At 46.5% G+C, this 14,343-nt stretch overlaps 1 protein-coding gene across 1 annotated transcript; it reads right to left on the reverse strand.

The window, feature by feature from the left end:
- Positions 1-1,558: 1,558 nt before the first annotated feature.
- Positions 1,559-9,054, reverse strand: LOC103209547 (tubulin alpha-3 chain). Its single transcript, XM_007955434.2, has 4 exons — positions 8,835-9,054; positions 7,820-7,968; positions 6,838-7,518; positions 1,559-1,855 (listed from the first exon to the last, which is right to left on the reverse strand). The coding sequence occupies exons 1-4, from the start codon at positions 8,953-8,955 to the stop codon at positions 1,559-1,561; spliced, it is 1,248 nt and encodes a 415-aa protein (XP_007953625.1). The 5' UTR covers positions 8,956-9,054.
- Positions 9,055-14,343: the final 5,289 nt, after the last annotated feature.

The following is a 14,343-nucleotide window of genomic DNA, read 5'->3' on the forward strand; positions in this document are numbered from 1 at the left end:
GTGGCCTGGACCCAGGCGAGCCGGGAGTCAGCTAGGCTGCTTGCCCCGATTGTCCGTAGTTACACAAAAACAAACTTCAATGAGAAGCGACCAGAGCGCTGGCACAAAAAATTATGGCAAACACCAGTGCCCAGAACTTGCTCCTGGGTACCAGGACATCAGGGAGGCGTGATTGAAACGGAGTAAAGTAAAAACTGTTTCCTCCACCCTGGTTAAAACAGATTAGATAGGACCCCAGATGGGAATAGATAAGTAAACTTAATTACCCTCAACTATTTCCCCACCCAGGACACAGCTTGAAGATAGATGAATAAACATATAGGACCTGGTTGGAGACAGATAAGTAAATACAGTAAGTTCAGTTCCTTAAGAACTGAATGGAAAAAAATTTTTTTTTTCCTATTTCTGTAGGCACAGGTGATAAACACATTGGGTTTTAGAAAACAACTTGAAAATTAACTGTGGCCTGCGGATATACGCAGTGGGACAGAGAGGAACAAAGTTACTGGGAACTAACACTCTCCCCTCTGCCTAAGCCACCATCAGCTGATGACAGGAAGCAGGTGTGACTCATCTGGTACACAAGTGCACTCGCGGGATCAAAACATTCATGTCCCTTTAAACCGAGGCAAAGGAAATTTCAGCCAGTCATCAACCATCTCACACCCAGATTCCTGAAATTGTTATGAATATGCATAATCCTCTCTTCTAAAACCTACAAAACTATAATTCGATGGAATTTCAGGGAGTCAGATCTGGGTATGGGAACTAGGTACTGCTACTGGGTATGGGTACCTGCCGCTTTGCAATAAATGATTTTCTCTCCTCTTAATCACTCAGTGTGTAAACTGTTTTGGCCTGGCTGCGCACCAGGCAGGGACCCACGTTTGGTCCTATTTCATGATTGGCAGGAGGTGCCACTGTGGCTGCCTCAGACTGGACCTGACTGGTACATGGGAGAACTTGGGGAAAAAAACCTCTCAGAGCTGGGCCTATGCTGCCCCTGCGCCCATACTCACATGGTGTGTGAAAAGCCACACCATGATTTCAGAAAGCTGCTTTTTGGGGTGACAAAACCAGATTACGGTTTTATTTGCTATAGAACACCAAGTGTGGAGAAATAAGGATTTAATACTGAAATTATTTTAAATAATTTTTGCTAATTCTCTCAACCGAATTTTTTGAAGCCTTTCTGGGATAAACAAAAACTGCTATGGAGTTAATTCTGACTCATAGCAACCCGATGCTATAAATCTCTACGGAAGTAGATCACCCCATCTTCCTTCCACAGAGTGACTGGTGGGTTTGAACTGCCAACCTTCTGGTTAGCAGTCTAAGCAGAACTAAATTAAACATGCACACATGATTCCTGTCCTTTTGAAAGTGAACAAAGGAATGTTTTCCCTCCACAAATCTATCTGGAAGACCCAGGTATTTGGATTGGAAATTCTGTCAAAATGAACCACAAGAGATAGAAAGCCTTAATACAGAAATTTTAATAGGTAAATCCGTAATATTACACGGGGGAGATAACAAAGGGCTGCCAGGCACACTCCCCCTAGTATTCTTCCCCTTCCTCAGCCTCAGCTTCCACGGAGTCCACGCCCACTTCTTCATAATCCTTCTCCAGTGCCGCCAGGTCCTCCCGGGCCTCCGAGAACTCTCCTTCCTCCATGCCTTCACCCACGTACCAGTGCACGAAGGCACGCTTGGCGTACATGAGGTCGAACTTGTGGTCGAGACGTGCCCAAGCCTCTGCGATGGCCGTGGTGTTACTCAGCATGCACACGGCACGCTGCACCTTGGCCAAGTCTCCCCCGGGGACAACGGTGGGGGGCTGGTAGTTAATGCCCACCTGTCAAGACAAAGGAAAGGTAAAGTTTATACTGGTCTCAGAAATGATGAGCAATAATTAAAGCTATGGGCCTAGTTTAAATGACCTGTAACACAACACCAAAAAGGACCAAAAATAGAGTGGTAAGTTCACACACGTACATGTATAGGCATATAGGTAAATGGGTAGGTACAGGTGTAAAAACAAACAAAAAAACGAAATTCACTGCCATCAAGTCAATTCCAACTCATAGCAATCCCTATTGGGTTTCTGAGGCCAGAAATCTTTACGGAAGTAGATTGCCCCATTTTTCTTCCATGGAGTAGCTGGTGGGTTTGTATTGCTAACCTTCTGGTTAGCAGCCAAATGCCATATCCAATAAGCCACCAGAGCTCATTTGTACAAGTGAATTTTCGGCATTACACTACCAAAGCTCCTAGAAAATAATACATATTTTTAAAATGATTACTTGTAGAAATTGGTACTATATTTTTTGCCAATACCCATCATTATTTATAAGGGATCTCTGTTGATGTAGTGGTCAAAGCATTCCCTGCTAACCAAAAGATCTGTGGTTCCAACCCACTAGCTTCTTCACGGGAGAAAGATGGAAGCATTCTGCTTCCATGAAGACTGACGGCATTAGAAACCCTATGGGGCAGTTTCATTCTGTCCTCTAGGGCCACGGTGGGTCTGAACTGACTTGATGGCAATGGGTTTGGTTTTAGTTATCAATATTATTTGATATTGTAATTCTACTTTTTGGATTTACCCACAGAAGAGCACAAAGCTACATTGATGAAGATCTGTGTGTAGCTTTCTTGCAGCTATGTTTATAATGGCAAAAACTGAAATCTGAAATGCCTATCACAGGAAATTAAATTATCATGACCACCCGTCTGTGGGAGTTTGCATGTTGCTGGAAGTGTTATAAACTAGTATTTCACATGTCGGCTGGGTCATCCCTGGTGATGTTTTCAGCAGAGGTTCTGTAAGACAGACTAGGAAGAAAGGCCTGGTGATCTATTTTGGAAAATCAGCCAATAAAACCTTACGGATCACAAAAGAACATTGTCTGACTAGCATCATCAGACACGTTACCGGGAGGGATCAAGTGCTACAGGAGGATGTGATGTTTGGTGAAGCAGAGGGTGAGGGAGACCCCTGGTGAGATGGAGTCGAACGTGCTGGTGACCATGAGGATGATGTAGGACCAGGCAACACAAGGCTGTCACGAGTCAGCTGACTTGGTGGCATTTAACAACATCCCGTTGAACTTTGTACTCATAAATAAGTATGTCCAACGTACGTCATTAAGCAAAAAGTGAAGCAATTGTATGTGCCCAGGCAATGAGCTGAGCCCATGTGTTCATAATCACCAGTTTATCCTCATGTCATTCCCAGAGGTGGGTAGAAAGTGTTTTCCCCATTTCTTGGGGAGGATCAGAGAGGATGGGACAGAAGCCTGCTCAGAGTCACAGAGCTGTGAGTGGCAGAGGCAGAATTCAGAGAGTGGTTGGCTCTTGAAAACCTAACCACCTCGCTATTCTGAAGCCTAATGTTCTTACTGAAGGGTGTCCAAAAAAGGAATGCAGAAGTACTAACAGCCCCTGGAGCTGTAAATACGATCTGTCTGGAAATAGGGTTTCCTTTCGTTGGGTTCCTGAGGCCATTCCAAATTAGGGTGGGCCCTAAACCTAACTGCCGAGTGTGTCTCATAAAGAGGAGAACACAGAGACACACAGGCCATGCAAAGACCCATCTACAATCAAAGGAACAACAAGGACTGCTGGCAGACACAGGAGAAGCCTTTATTCTCCAGAACATTCTCTAAAGCCAGGAAAGGAGAAAAGTAAAATAAGTTGAAGAATTCTATATAATTATGCTGTGGAATATTGAACTGTCAAGGATTTCACCTCATTTGGATCTACAATCAACGCCCATGGAAACAGCAATCAAGAAATCAAATATATTTCATTGGACAAATCTGATGCAAGAGACTTTAATTTTAAAGTGTTGAAAAGCAAAGATGTCACTTTGAAGGCTGAAGTGGGTCTAACCCAAACTACGGTATTTTTAGTCACCTCATACATATGAGAAAGCTAGACAACGAATAAGGAAGACTGAAGAATTGATGCCTTTGAATTACAGTGTTGGTGAAGAATATTGAATATACCGTGGACTTCCAGAAAAACGAAGTAGTCAGAATGCTCCCGAGAGGCAAGGATGGTGAAGAGTTCACCTCACATTGGACATATTATCAGGAGAGACCAGTTCCTGGAGAGGGACATCAACTGGTCGAGGGTCAGCGATAAACAGTAAGACCCTCAATGAGATGGACTGACATGGTGGCTCAACAGTGGGCTCAAGCATGGCAATCACTGTGAGGATGGTGCAGGACTTGGCAGCGTCTCATCTGTTGTATATGGGGTTGCTGTGGGTTGGAACCGACTTAACAGCACCTAACAGCAACAACCAAACCCACTGCCATCAAGTCGATCCTGACTGATAGCGATCCTATACAACAGAGAGCTGAATCACCCCATAGGGTTTCCAAGGTTGTAATCTTTATGGAAGCAGACTGCCTCATCTTTCACCCACACAGTGTGGATGGTGAATATGAACTGCTGACCTTTCAGTTAGAAGCCAAGCACTTTAACCACTGTAGCACTTTTCGATAACCAACATAAGAACAGACACAGGCTGGCACCTTGGATGACTGGGGGAACAGCATGTTGGAGGATACAATTGAGACATGTGCTGAGGTGGTGGCCCTGCCCTGTCCCAATGAGCAAGCAGCATCTAGACTCTAGAACTAGAGTTGGGAGTGGCAAGGAGAAGCACATAGGGGGCTTCTCACTCTAACCTAGGGGTGCCCTACAGCTCTAAGGCCAGCCGGCCTCTCCAAGTGGAAGTGTTACATCCTCCTCATCTTTGTGGTCACATGTGTATTGAGTTGAGTCTGTAACCTACCAGAAAAAAGAAAGTGTGTCATTGGCATGTGCCTAATGGCATCTCACGATAAACAGAAAGCTCTGAGGAAGAGGGTGAGGACTTCACCTTTCTGGTCTACATTGTTTTAATATTTTACCACATACACAAACCCACTGCCACTGAATCGATTCCAACTCCCAGTGCCCCCAAAGAACAGAGTGGAACTGTCCTAGAGGGTTTCCAAGGCTGTTTATATGGGGTTGCTGTTCGCCTTTATGGAAGCAAACAGCCTCATCTTTCTCCCTGAGAGTGGCTGGCGGGTTCAAACCACTAACCTTTTGGTTAGCAGTTGAATATCTTAACCACTGCACCACCAGAGCTCCTTCCCCAACACCTCAGGACTTACAAATATCAGGTCCATAGCTCATTGTCCATGTTGAAGCTTTAGTGAACATAGTAAAGCAAGCGTAGATAAGGGCTTTTATCAAAGAAGGGCACAGTTAATGAACCTAGGTGTAGCTCAAGGAACTTAGCCTGGTTTTCATAATAGGTCTTAAGAGTCTGATATTTTAATAATCTATCTTTAGAGTACACGTTTTATTCTTGGTAGACATTTAATGGTGAGATTTTTTTAAAGATGGCTGAGGAAGCTACCTCAATATTCTGTGATGCATGCAAGGCAGTGTCCCCATCTGGGTTTGGAGAAACAGCAGTAACCTGGTTCTCACACCTCTTCAACTCTGCCTAAATTAGTTTCAATTTCTGTCCATTTACAGAAATCTATGTGTTACTCATCAGCTGCTTCATGGGAAAAAGATGAGGCAGTGTGCCTCCGGGAAGACCAACTGCCCTGGAAACCCTCTGGGCAGTTCCACGCTGTCCTCTAGGGGCACTGTGAGTCAGAATTGACTCCCCAGCAGTGAGTGTGGTTGGGGCTGTTTCCATGAAGGTTGACAGCCTTGGAATCCCTGGTGGCATAGTGCCTAAGACATTTGACTGCTAACCAGAAGGCTGGCAGTTCAAACCCACCAGCCCCTCCTCAGAAGGAAGGCTGGGCAATCTACTTCCGTAGATGATACCACCTCAGAAACCCAAGGAGGGGTCACTATGAGTCGGATACTACTCGACAGCAGTGGGCTTGGTTTTCCGGTTTTTGGAAACCCTGTGAAGCAGTTCTACTTAGTTCTCTAGGGGTGATGTGAGTCAGAATCAACTTGAAGGCACCGGGTTTATGTGTTGCCTAAAATGGAGTGTCACCAGGTGAAGCCTAAAAAGCACCATTTTTTTTTTTTTAAATTGTGATTTGGGTGAAAATTTACAGAGCAAATTCACTTTCCATACAGCAGTTCACATACACATTGTCTGATGACATTCAGTTTACCCCAATGTAACACCTCCCCTCCCACTTCCTACTGATAGTTACCTCTTCCCTGTGTCCATCCCTCCATGCACTCCTGCCCCCTGAACTGTCTCCCTGTGCATAAACAGCCCATCTTTCTCCCATGATTGTTCTCTCCAAGGGATGTATCTACCTCAGGTGCATGTTCAATTCTTATGCCTGTCTTTTATTTGGCTGGAAGCCACAGGTGTGGGGTCAATTCCAGACCTGAAGGGCAGCTAGGGACCACAGTCTCAGTGGTTCCACCAGGCTCTATCAGACCAGCAAACCTGGTCTCCCTTTTTTTTAAAAGCACTATTTCTATCACAAAATAAAACAATATCAAAAGGTCTCAGGAATCTCTAGTAAGCAGTGGAGTCATGTGAACGACACACCCAGGAAGTACAACTGGACATTTAGACCTTAAAGTTGTCCCACGTTAGTAATCTAAAGTGTAAGGTCCAGTCATCCTGACTAGTGAACTGTCTGTAGCAGATGTTAAGAAACAGGGCACATAAAATCATTGGTAAACCATAAGGCCCTTAGCAGGTCGCTTCTTCAACTTGCTCTCCCTTGGCCTAGTTGCTGTGGAACAGGGACAGTCTCCCCAGAGGGCAGGGCTGTGGGGAGAGCATTATCTTGCCAGATCTGCTGCTATCTGCCAGATACAACGACACTCATCCACTCCTACCTTAAATCCAGTTGGACACCAGTCCACAAACTGGATGGTGCGCTTAGTCTTGATGGTAGCAATGGCCGCGTTGACATCTTTGGGGACCACGTCCCCCCGGTACAGCATGCAGCAGGCCATGTACTTGCCATGGCGTGGGTCGCACTTGACCATCTGGTTGGCCGGCTCAAAGCAAGCATTGGTGATCTCGGCCACAGAGAGCTGCTCATGGTAGGCCTTCTCAGCGGAGATGACCGGGGCATAGGTGGCCAGGGGGAAGTGGATGCGGGGGTACGGGACCAGGTTGGTCTGGAATTCCGTCAGGTCCACATTGAGGGCCCCATCGAATCGCAGGGAGGCTGTGATGGAGGACACGATCTGCCCAATCAGACGATTGAGGTTGGTGTACGTGGGCCGCTCGATGTCAAGGTTGCGCCGACAGATGTCGTAGATGGCCTCGTTGTCCACCATGAAGGCACAGTCGGAATGCTCCAGGGTCGTGTGGGTGGTCAGAATGGAGTTGTAGGGCTCAACCACAGCCGTGGATACCTGGGGCGCTGGGTAAATGGCAAATTCCAGCTTGGACTTCTTGCCGTAGTCGACCGAGAGCCGCTCCATGAGTAGAGAGGCAAAGCCCGAGCCAGTGCCGCCTCCAAAGCTGTGGAAGATGAGGAAGCCCTGCAGGCCTGTGCACAGGTCCGCCTGGGAGAGAGCAGAAAACGTGAGCTCGCTCGCAGAGCCCCGCAGACCACCACTGGTCAGCTCCCTCTGTGTCCCACTACAGCAGGTACAGACCCAAACCTCACGTAGTGAACATTACACACAGAGCAAACAAAAGGGAGGATACATGGGGGCTATTCAGGGCACCCTTGACAGTGAGAGCTGTCCATGTGCACCTGACTCAATTCCCACTTTGCCGACATGATCTCCCACTCGCAGGCCGAGGCCAAGCCTCTCAGGCAGAACCTCACTCCCCAAGGCGTCCTCAGCACTGTGTCCTCACCAGTTTGCGGATCCGGTCCAGCACCAGGTCGACGATCTCTTTGCCGATGGTGTAGTGGCCTCTGGCATAGTTGTTGGCCGCGTCTTCCTTGCCAGTGATCAGCTGTTCTGGGTGGAAGAGCTGCCGGTAGGTCCCCGTGCGCACTTCATCTGCAAGGAGACCACGTGTTTCATGAGCCGGAGTCTGCCTGTGCTCACCCAGATGGACAGGCTGGGAGACTAGTCAGTTCCACCAGCAGGTGCTGTTCCTCGCACGTCAACAGCGTCAGTTTCCCATGGAAAACAACCTTGTGTGATTGCAAATCACAAATACTGCTTTTGGCCAATGGACAGAAAAATCAACTCGCGGGATAAAAGCCAGCATATTAAATTCAGATGAAGGGAAATGAACCTCTCACACACGCACACAGAAAGCCCTACACTTCCCTCACACCTGTAGCTCCATCAAAGGGGACAATTTATAAATCCCTTAATGACCAGTCACCGGGTCAGTGTGATTTTTGCTAGACATCCCCTATCAGGGCGCCATATGGGGCCCTGGTTCTACCAGCTTTAAAGTAACGTTGTCACCCCTGGTGGTCCCTAAAGGTGCATTCTTTGCAGTTCTTGTTGGAACCCACCTTGGCCTTCTAATGTGGAGACACCAAAGAAATTTTCCAACGTACAGTTGCATTACCAAGACTCAGGTCCAGACTAACGCAAATGTATGGACAGCATCAGGGACACAGCCCACACTCAGTGCACCGAGCAGGCACATCTCCTTAAGCCCCTGACCGGGAGGAAACAGCCTCGAGGGACTGTACCGTCAGCCCACCCTCCTGCTGGCAGAGTCAGGGCAGGCTTTCCTAAATAAGAAGCTGAGTCTCTCAGGCTCTTCAATCACTGACAGTTTCAGCTTCTTCCCTAACAATGCCCTGGGCACGTGACTGTGACGCCTGTCCACAATGGCATAGGAAGTGCTTTAGTACAGCTCTACCACCACCCAGGGAAACCGAACCTTATGCCTGAGGACCTACCAACCACGGTCGGCTCCAGGTCCACAAACACTGCCCTGGGCACATGCTTGCCGGCGCCAGTCTCACTGAAGAACGTGTTGAACGAGTCGTCCCCACCACCGATGGTTTTGTCACTTGGCATCTGACCATCAGGCTGAATTCCATGTTCCAGGCAATACAGCTCCCAGCAGGCATTGCCAATCTGGACACCTGCCTGCCCCACGTGGATAGAGATGCACTCACGCTGTGAACCAGAACACAAAAGGAAAACCCATTGTCTTCAAGGCAATTCAAAACTATATGGGAAGCCATGCATTATCAATTAACATTTTTATAGTTCTTCAGTGTACCTAGGACTTTCTCAAACGTTTTTTTCCAATGAGGTTTCATGACCCTTTTATCTGGGTGAAAAGTGACCTGCTGCCAATCATTCTAACTACTAAGTGTCTAACTATATTATACAATTAATCCCACAATCTAATTGTTTGTCACCACCCCAAAATTACTGTAAAACTTGGCAGTCAGAAATGTCAGTAATAAACTCTACATCACACCTAACCTCACACTGATTCTCTGACAATTTTACCAGCGCCTGATGGTATCCTGACCCAAGGGTAAGGTAAGAGTGAACTAAGGTCAAGTGGACTAGGTGGTAGGGCACCCTGCCCCAAGCCCAGGTGGTCACTCTGTGAGTGTCTTCTTTCTTCCCCTCTATGGCCTCTCTCTACCCTTCCCACCCAGCTCTCTGCTCTGGAGGCTGACCTATGTAGACCTTCTTCTGGTTTCTGGCAGGTTTGACCAATGGTGGCCCCCGCAGAAGATGGGGAAGTTAGAGTACAGTGTAGTCAGGGTGCTTGCTCCTGGCTTCCTTCCTTCCTGAATGACAAGGGCTGACTGAGTCCCTTTATCAAGGCCACAATTTCTGACAGCTGGCTGTCTTCATAAAGTTACCCTCTCAGCTTCTAGTGGGGCTCTCTGCCCACCCCTTCAGCCCCCAGCCATCACAAGTGCTAAAATACCACACACTCCTCTATTGGGTTTCCTTAAACATTGCCCATAGCTTTGTATATAGTTCCTTTTTAGATTCTCCTCAAAATTGTATTTTAAATGTACCATCTCTTTTCTGACAGGATCCTAACAATATAGTCACTGACCACTTGTTTGATCAAATAACATTTGGGGTCCCCCATCCTCTCTAAAATTCTAATCTACAACCACAAGCACCTGACGTCCTATTTCTTATTATAAACTCAAAAAAACCAAACTCATTGCCATCGAGTTGGACTTGGCTTATAGAGACCCCCACTGGGTTTCCAAGGTGGTAAATCTTTATTGAAGTAGATTATTGCCCCATCTTCCTTCCACAGAGCACCTGGTGGATTTGAACCTCCAACCTTCTGATTAGCAGTCAAATGCCTTAGGCACTGTGCCACCAGAGCTCCTTGTTTTCTATTATACAAGCACCAAATGTCAAATTGGCAGTAGCATCAAAGATCAATACAATGGAGCATGTCCCTCACTTCATCCCAGAGAGTATTAAGTTCTCCGTTGCCAAGGAACTGTCCCCCAGAGAAGGAATTCATTAACACTATGGGAAAAGGCCTTTGGAATCCACCCAACCACACCATTTTCATATGGTGAAAAATCATATTATTCATTGTTTTCTTAAATTCAGCTACCCTTATTTCACAGGCTGCCTAACTTGACATTCTGCTACCCAGCCCTAGTAGGATCATTCATTAGCTCTGTGACCCCAATTTCATTTCCAAAATGGACGCGAGGAGCTCAGTGGTCAATAAGGGCACCTCCATCTCAGATTACCTAACCAATGAAACTAATGAAAGTAGTCAGGACAATCATTCCTACCTTTCAATAGAAAGCTACTGTAAATTCATCATTCCCAACCTCATCTGAATCAAATTTTATACTTCTTTAGTCAGTTGTGTCCTCTGGAAAAATTATTTGAAACTTCCTCCTTTTCAAATTCCAGACCAATGCCTCTTTCTGTTCCAGAAAGTTGACCGTGTTCCCTTCTTAGCCAGAAGCTTCAATTTCCTGTCACCATATCTGCAAACAGATCTCCCCTCCTCCTTTCCATTACAATAAAGCTCCACCTCCCATCACTGATTCACTCTCTCTACCCAGCAACCATCCTTAAAGTAATCACAGTGGAGTTCCCAGACTCCTAGGGGTACCCAGGACCTTTACAGAGGTATATGAGGATAAAACCAATTTTAAAATAGGACTAAAATGTTACCAGCCCTTTTCACTGGGGACAGTTGCACTGATGACACAAAAGCAAAAAGAAAAAAAAAAGTTTCACTTAGCAATATCCATGTTAAAAAATAAAAATTGATTTTATTAAATTTCTACCCTTTGGATCAAATTTACAACAGCAACTCAAAAGATTTGATAGCAACCTTAGGCGGCAATGATTTTATGCTAATGGGGGAGGAAACAATTCAGAAAAGGAGAGTGAGAATGGTTGCACAACTTCAAAAATGTAATCAGTGTCACTGAATTGTGTATGTAGACACTATTGAATTGATGTATGTTGTGCTGTGTATATTTTCAACAACAAACATACAATTTAGAAGGGAAAAAAAAAAAAACCCTATCCTTGGATACTGTGACAAAGTAGGATGTTACATAAAACACTTCTGCCACATACAGTAGTGGAATTGTCTCAAGGAAAAGCATTTGAGTTGCCAGCTGAACTAGCCAGTTTTTTTTTTTTTTCTTTTATTGATATAATGAGTGTACATCTTCCTGGTATTACTGTTCACCTTATATAGGTCTGTCTATCATTTGGCTGCCAGCTGAATCACGGGGGTTAAGTTCACTTCCTAGTTTGAGGTGTATCAAAGGGCTATAGTCTGAGGGGTTTTCCCAGTCTTCATCAGACCAGTTAGGCTGGTCTTTTTTATGATATTGAATTTTGTCCTACATTTCTCTCTCTCTCTCTCACACACACACACGCACACACACACACACACAATCTAGGACTTCTTATTGTGATGCCTTTGAGAGCAATCAGCAATGGTAGGTGGGCACCATCTAGTTCTGGTCTCAGGGTTGTGGTAGAGGCTGAGGTCATGTGCTCCATTAGTCCTTTGGACTGTTTCTTCACTCTTCTTGGGTTCGGACAAAAAGAGACCAATAGTTGCACCTTAACTGGCTGCTCACAGAGTTTCAAGATCCCCAGTCACTATTCACCAAAGTAGGATGTAGACTATTGTCTTTGTGGACTATGTTTTGCCAATTGACACTACTATCCCCAGTGACTATGGTCCCTAGCCTCCATACCCAGCAACTCATTCCCTGAAGGTGTTTGGTTATGACGAAGATGTTTTCATAACTCTGTCCCCTGTATGCTCTACTACATTCATGGATACATTTGCAGCCCATATACATTTGTGTGTGTAGTCCCATTTGCCTTCCCACCCCTGTTCAGCTTGAGTGTCCAGCTATGCATCCACTCCTAAATTATTATTACTATTATTGCAGTGTTGTCAATGTAATAGTATTCACCTTTGTTGTCTTTTAATCTTGTGCTCCTCTCTATCTTTTCACTGCCTTGAACATTTTGTGCTGTCCTCCTCCTTATTGCATATTGCCTTTCCCATCACCCAAGTCAATGGATGTCTACTCTGCAGTTGCTGATTGTCCTCCCTTCCCCTCCCACCCATGGTCACCTTTAAAGAACAATTCTCTGTCTGTAAAACTTTTAACAGTACCAAAAAAAAAAACTCCCTGCCATCAAGTCGATTCTGACTCATAACGACCCGGCCTTGGGTTTCCAAAGTGGTATCTCTATGGAGGTGGATTGTTCAGTCTTCCTTCTGAGGAGTGGCTGGTGGGTTTGAACCGCCAGACTTCTGGTTAGCAGTCAAATGCTTTAGGCAAACTTTTTACAGTAGTGGTCTCATATAACTGACCTTTCGTGATTAACTAATTTCACTCAGTATAATGTCCTCTACGTTCATCCTTGCCACTTTTTTCAGGGAACACCATTTTTACTTGAAAGAGTAACTGGCAAACTATGGTTATTCAGACACGGATCTTCATTATTTATGTTAACATGTTTTAAATGAAAAAATAATAAATGAATACTTCAAATTTTGTTTTAATTTCCACTAAGGCAAATATAGATAGCAATAATCTGTATAAATACAGGCTTTATTAAATCCTGAAAGGAGCCCTGGTCGTGCAATAGTTAAGCACTGGGCTGCTAACGGGAAGGTTGGTGGTTTGAACCCACCCAGCTACTCTGTAAGAGAGAGATTTGGAGATCTGTTCATATAGAGATTATACCATAGAAAACCCCATGAGGCAGTTCTATTCAGTCACATGGGGTCACCATGAGCCAGACTAGACACCATAGCATCTAACGATAATTTTTAACAGTGCAGCAGGGTAAGTCTTTTCACGAACCCCACACTATTGTTTGTTCTCTTGGGTATTGTCATCCCATCCCTTTCTACTGAGTGAGGGCCATCAGCATAGTCTTAGACAAAAGCCCTCTCCCAAACACCGTTCCTGCCGCCCAGGCTCTTCAAACCCAACTTCTGAGTAGCGGCGACATTGTGCCATCTGCCTTTTCCCCACCCATGCTCAGGGTCACCACTGCCCTTGAGGCTCACAGACTCAGAAGACAAATGTCCAAGCTCCTGCACCCGTGGTCCCTTCCCATAGACTCACCCACTCCCTCCGTGACCCCAGGCCTCCAGGCACCCCAGGTATGGCCACCCTCCACTCGCCCTACAGGTCGGGCCCCTCATGATGAGGCCGCCCCGGGAACTCCACGGACCTGTTCGAGTGGGCCTGTCCCTCAGGCCACCTCACATGGCCATCTCGTCTGCCCTCCCACCCCGGCGTCTGTGGGGAACTACCCAGAGTCCAGCAACGAGTGCCGGTCTGCGGCGGCCCGCCCATCCTTGAAGCCTTACCATGGTGAACTCCGCTGCTGCCGCCGACGCCGCTTCTTCACCTCAACTGCCGAAAGCCGCGCGCCCAACTGCCGCCTGGCTCTGCGTGCTGCCTGGATTGGTCTGCCGCTACCCGTCCTTATTGGTCCGGAGCTCCCTGGGGCGGGCCCAACCCTGGTCTACCACTCACGATTGGCCATTTCTCGACTTCCTGAGCGGTGACTTTCTCTGATTGGATACAGGTTTGGCGGGAAGGCTGCAGGGTCGAAGGGCAGAGGCAGCTTGGCAACCAAAGCCCCTTTGTCTATGTGGTCTGATCAGCCATGTTGCAGCCTGGGTGTGGTTCGGGGTGTTGATTTCTTGAAAGCTCCCAGAGCGTGAACGGGTTCAGTATTTACCCAGAATGGATGCTACCCTCTCCAGTGCCGCACGCCTGCTTGTCCCCTAAATCCTTATTCGGATCTTTGCAAACATGGTGGCCTCCTTTCGGCCCTCGCTACCATTTACACAAAAGCCTGGTGCTCTCTCTTTTCTGCCCCCTCCCCCCATGGAGAAAAATGTAAGTTTCGGTGCTGCCAGAGAGAAAACAGACCCGTAGAGTT

This window comes from Orycteropus afer, unplaced genomic scaffold (genome assembly GCF_000298275.1).
Source record: "Orycteropus afer afer isolate SDZICR_OR568_19922 unplaced genomic scaffold, OryAfe1.0 scaffold00502, whole genome shotgun sequence".
Classification (NCBI taxonomy): domain Eukaryota; kingdom Metazoa; phylum Chordata; class Mammalia; order Tubulidentata; family Orycteropodidae; genus Orycteropus; species Orycteropus afer.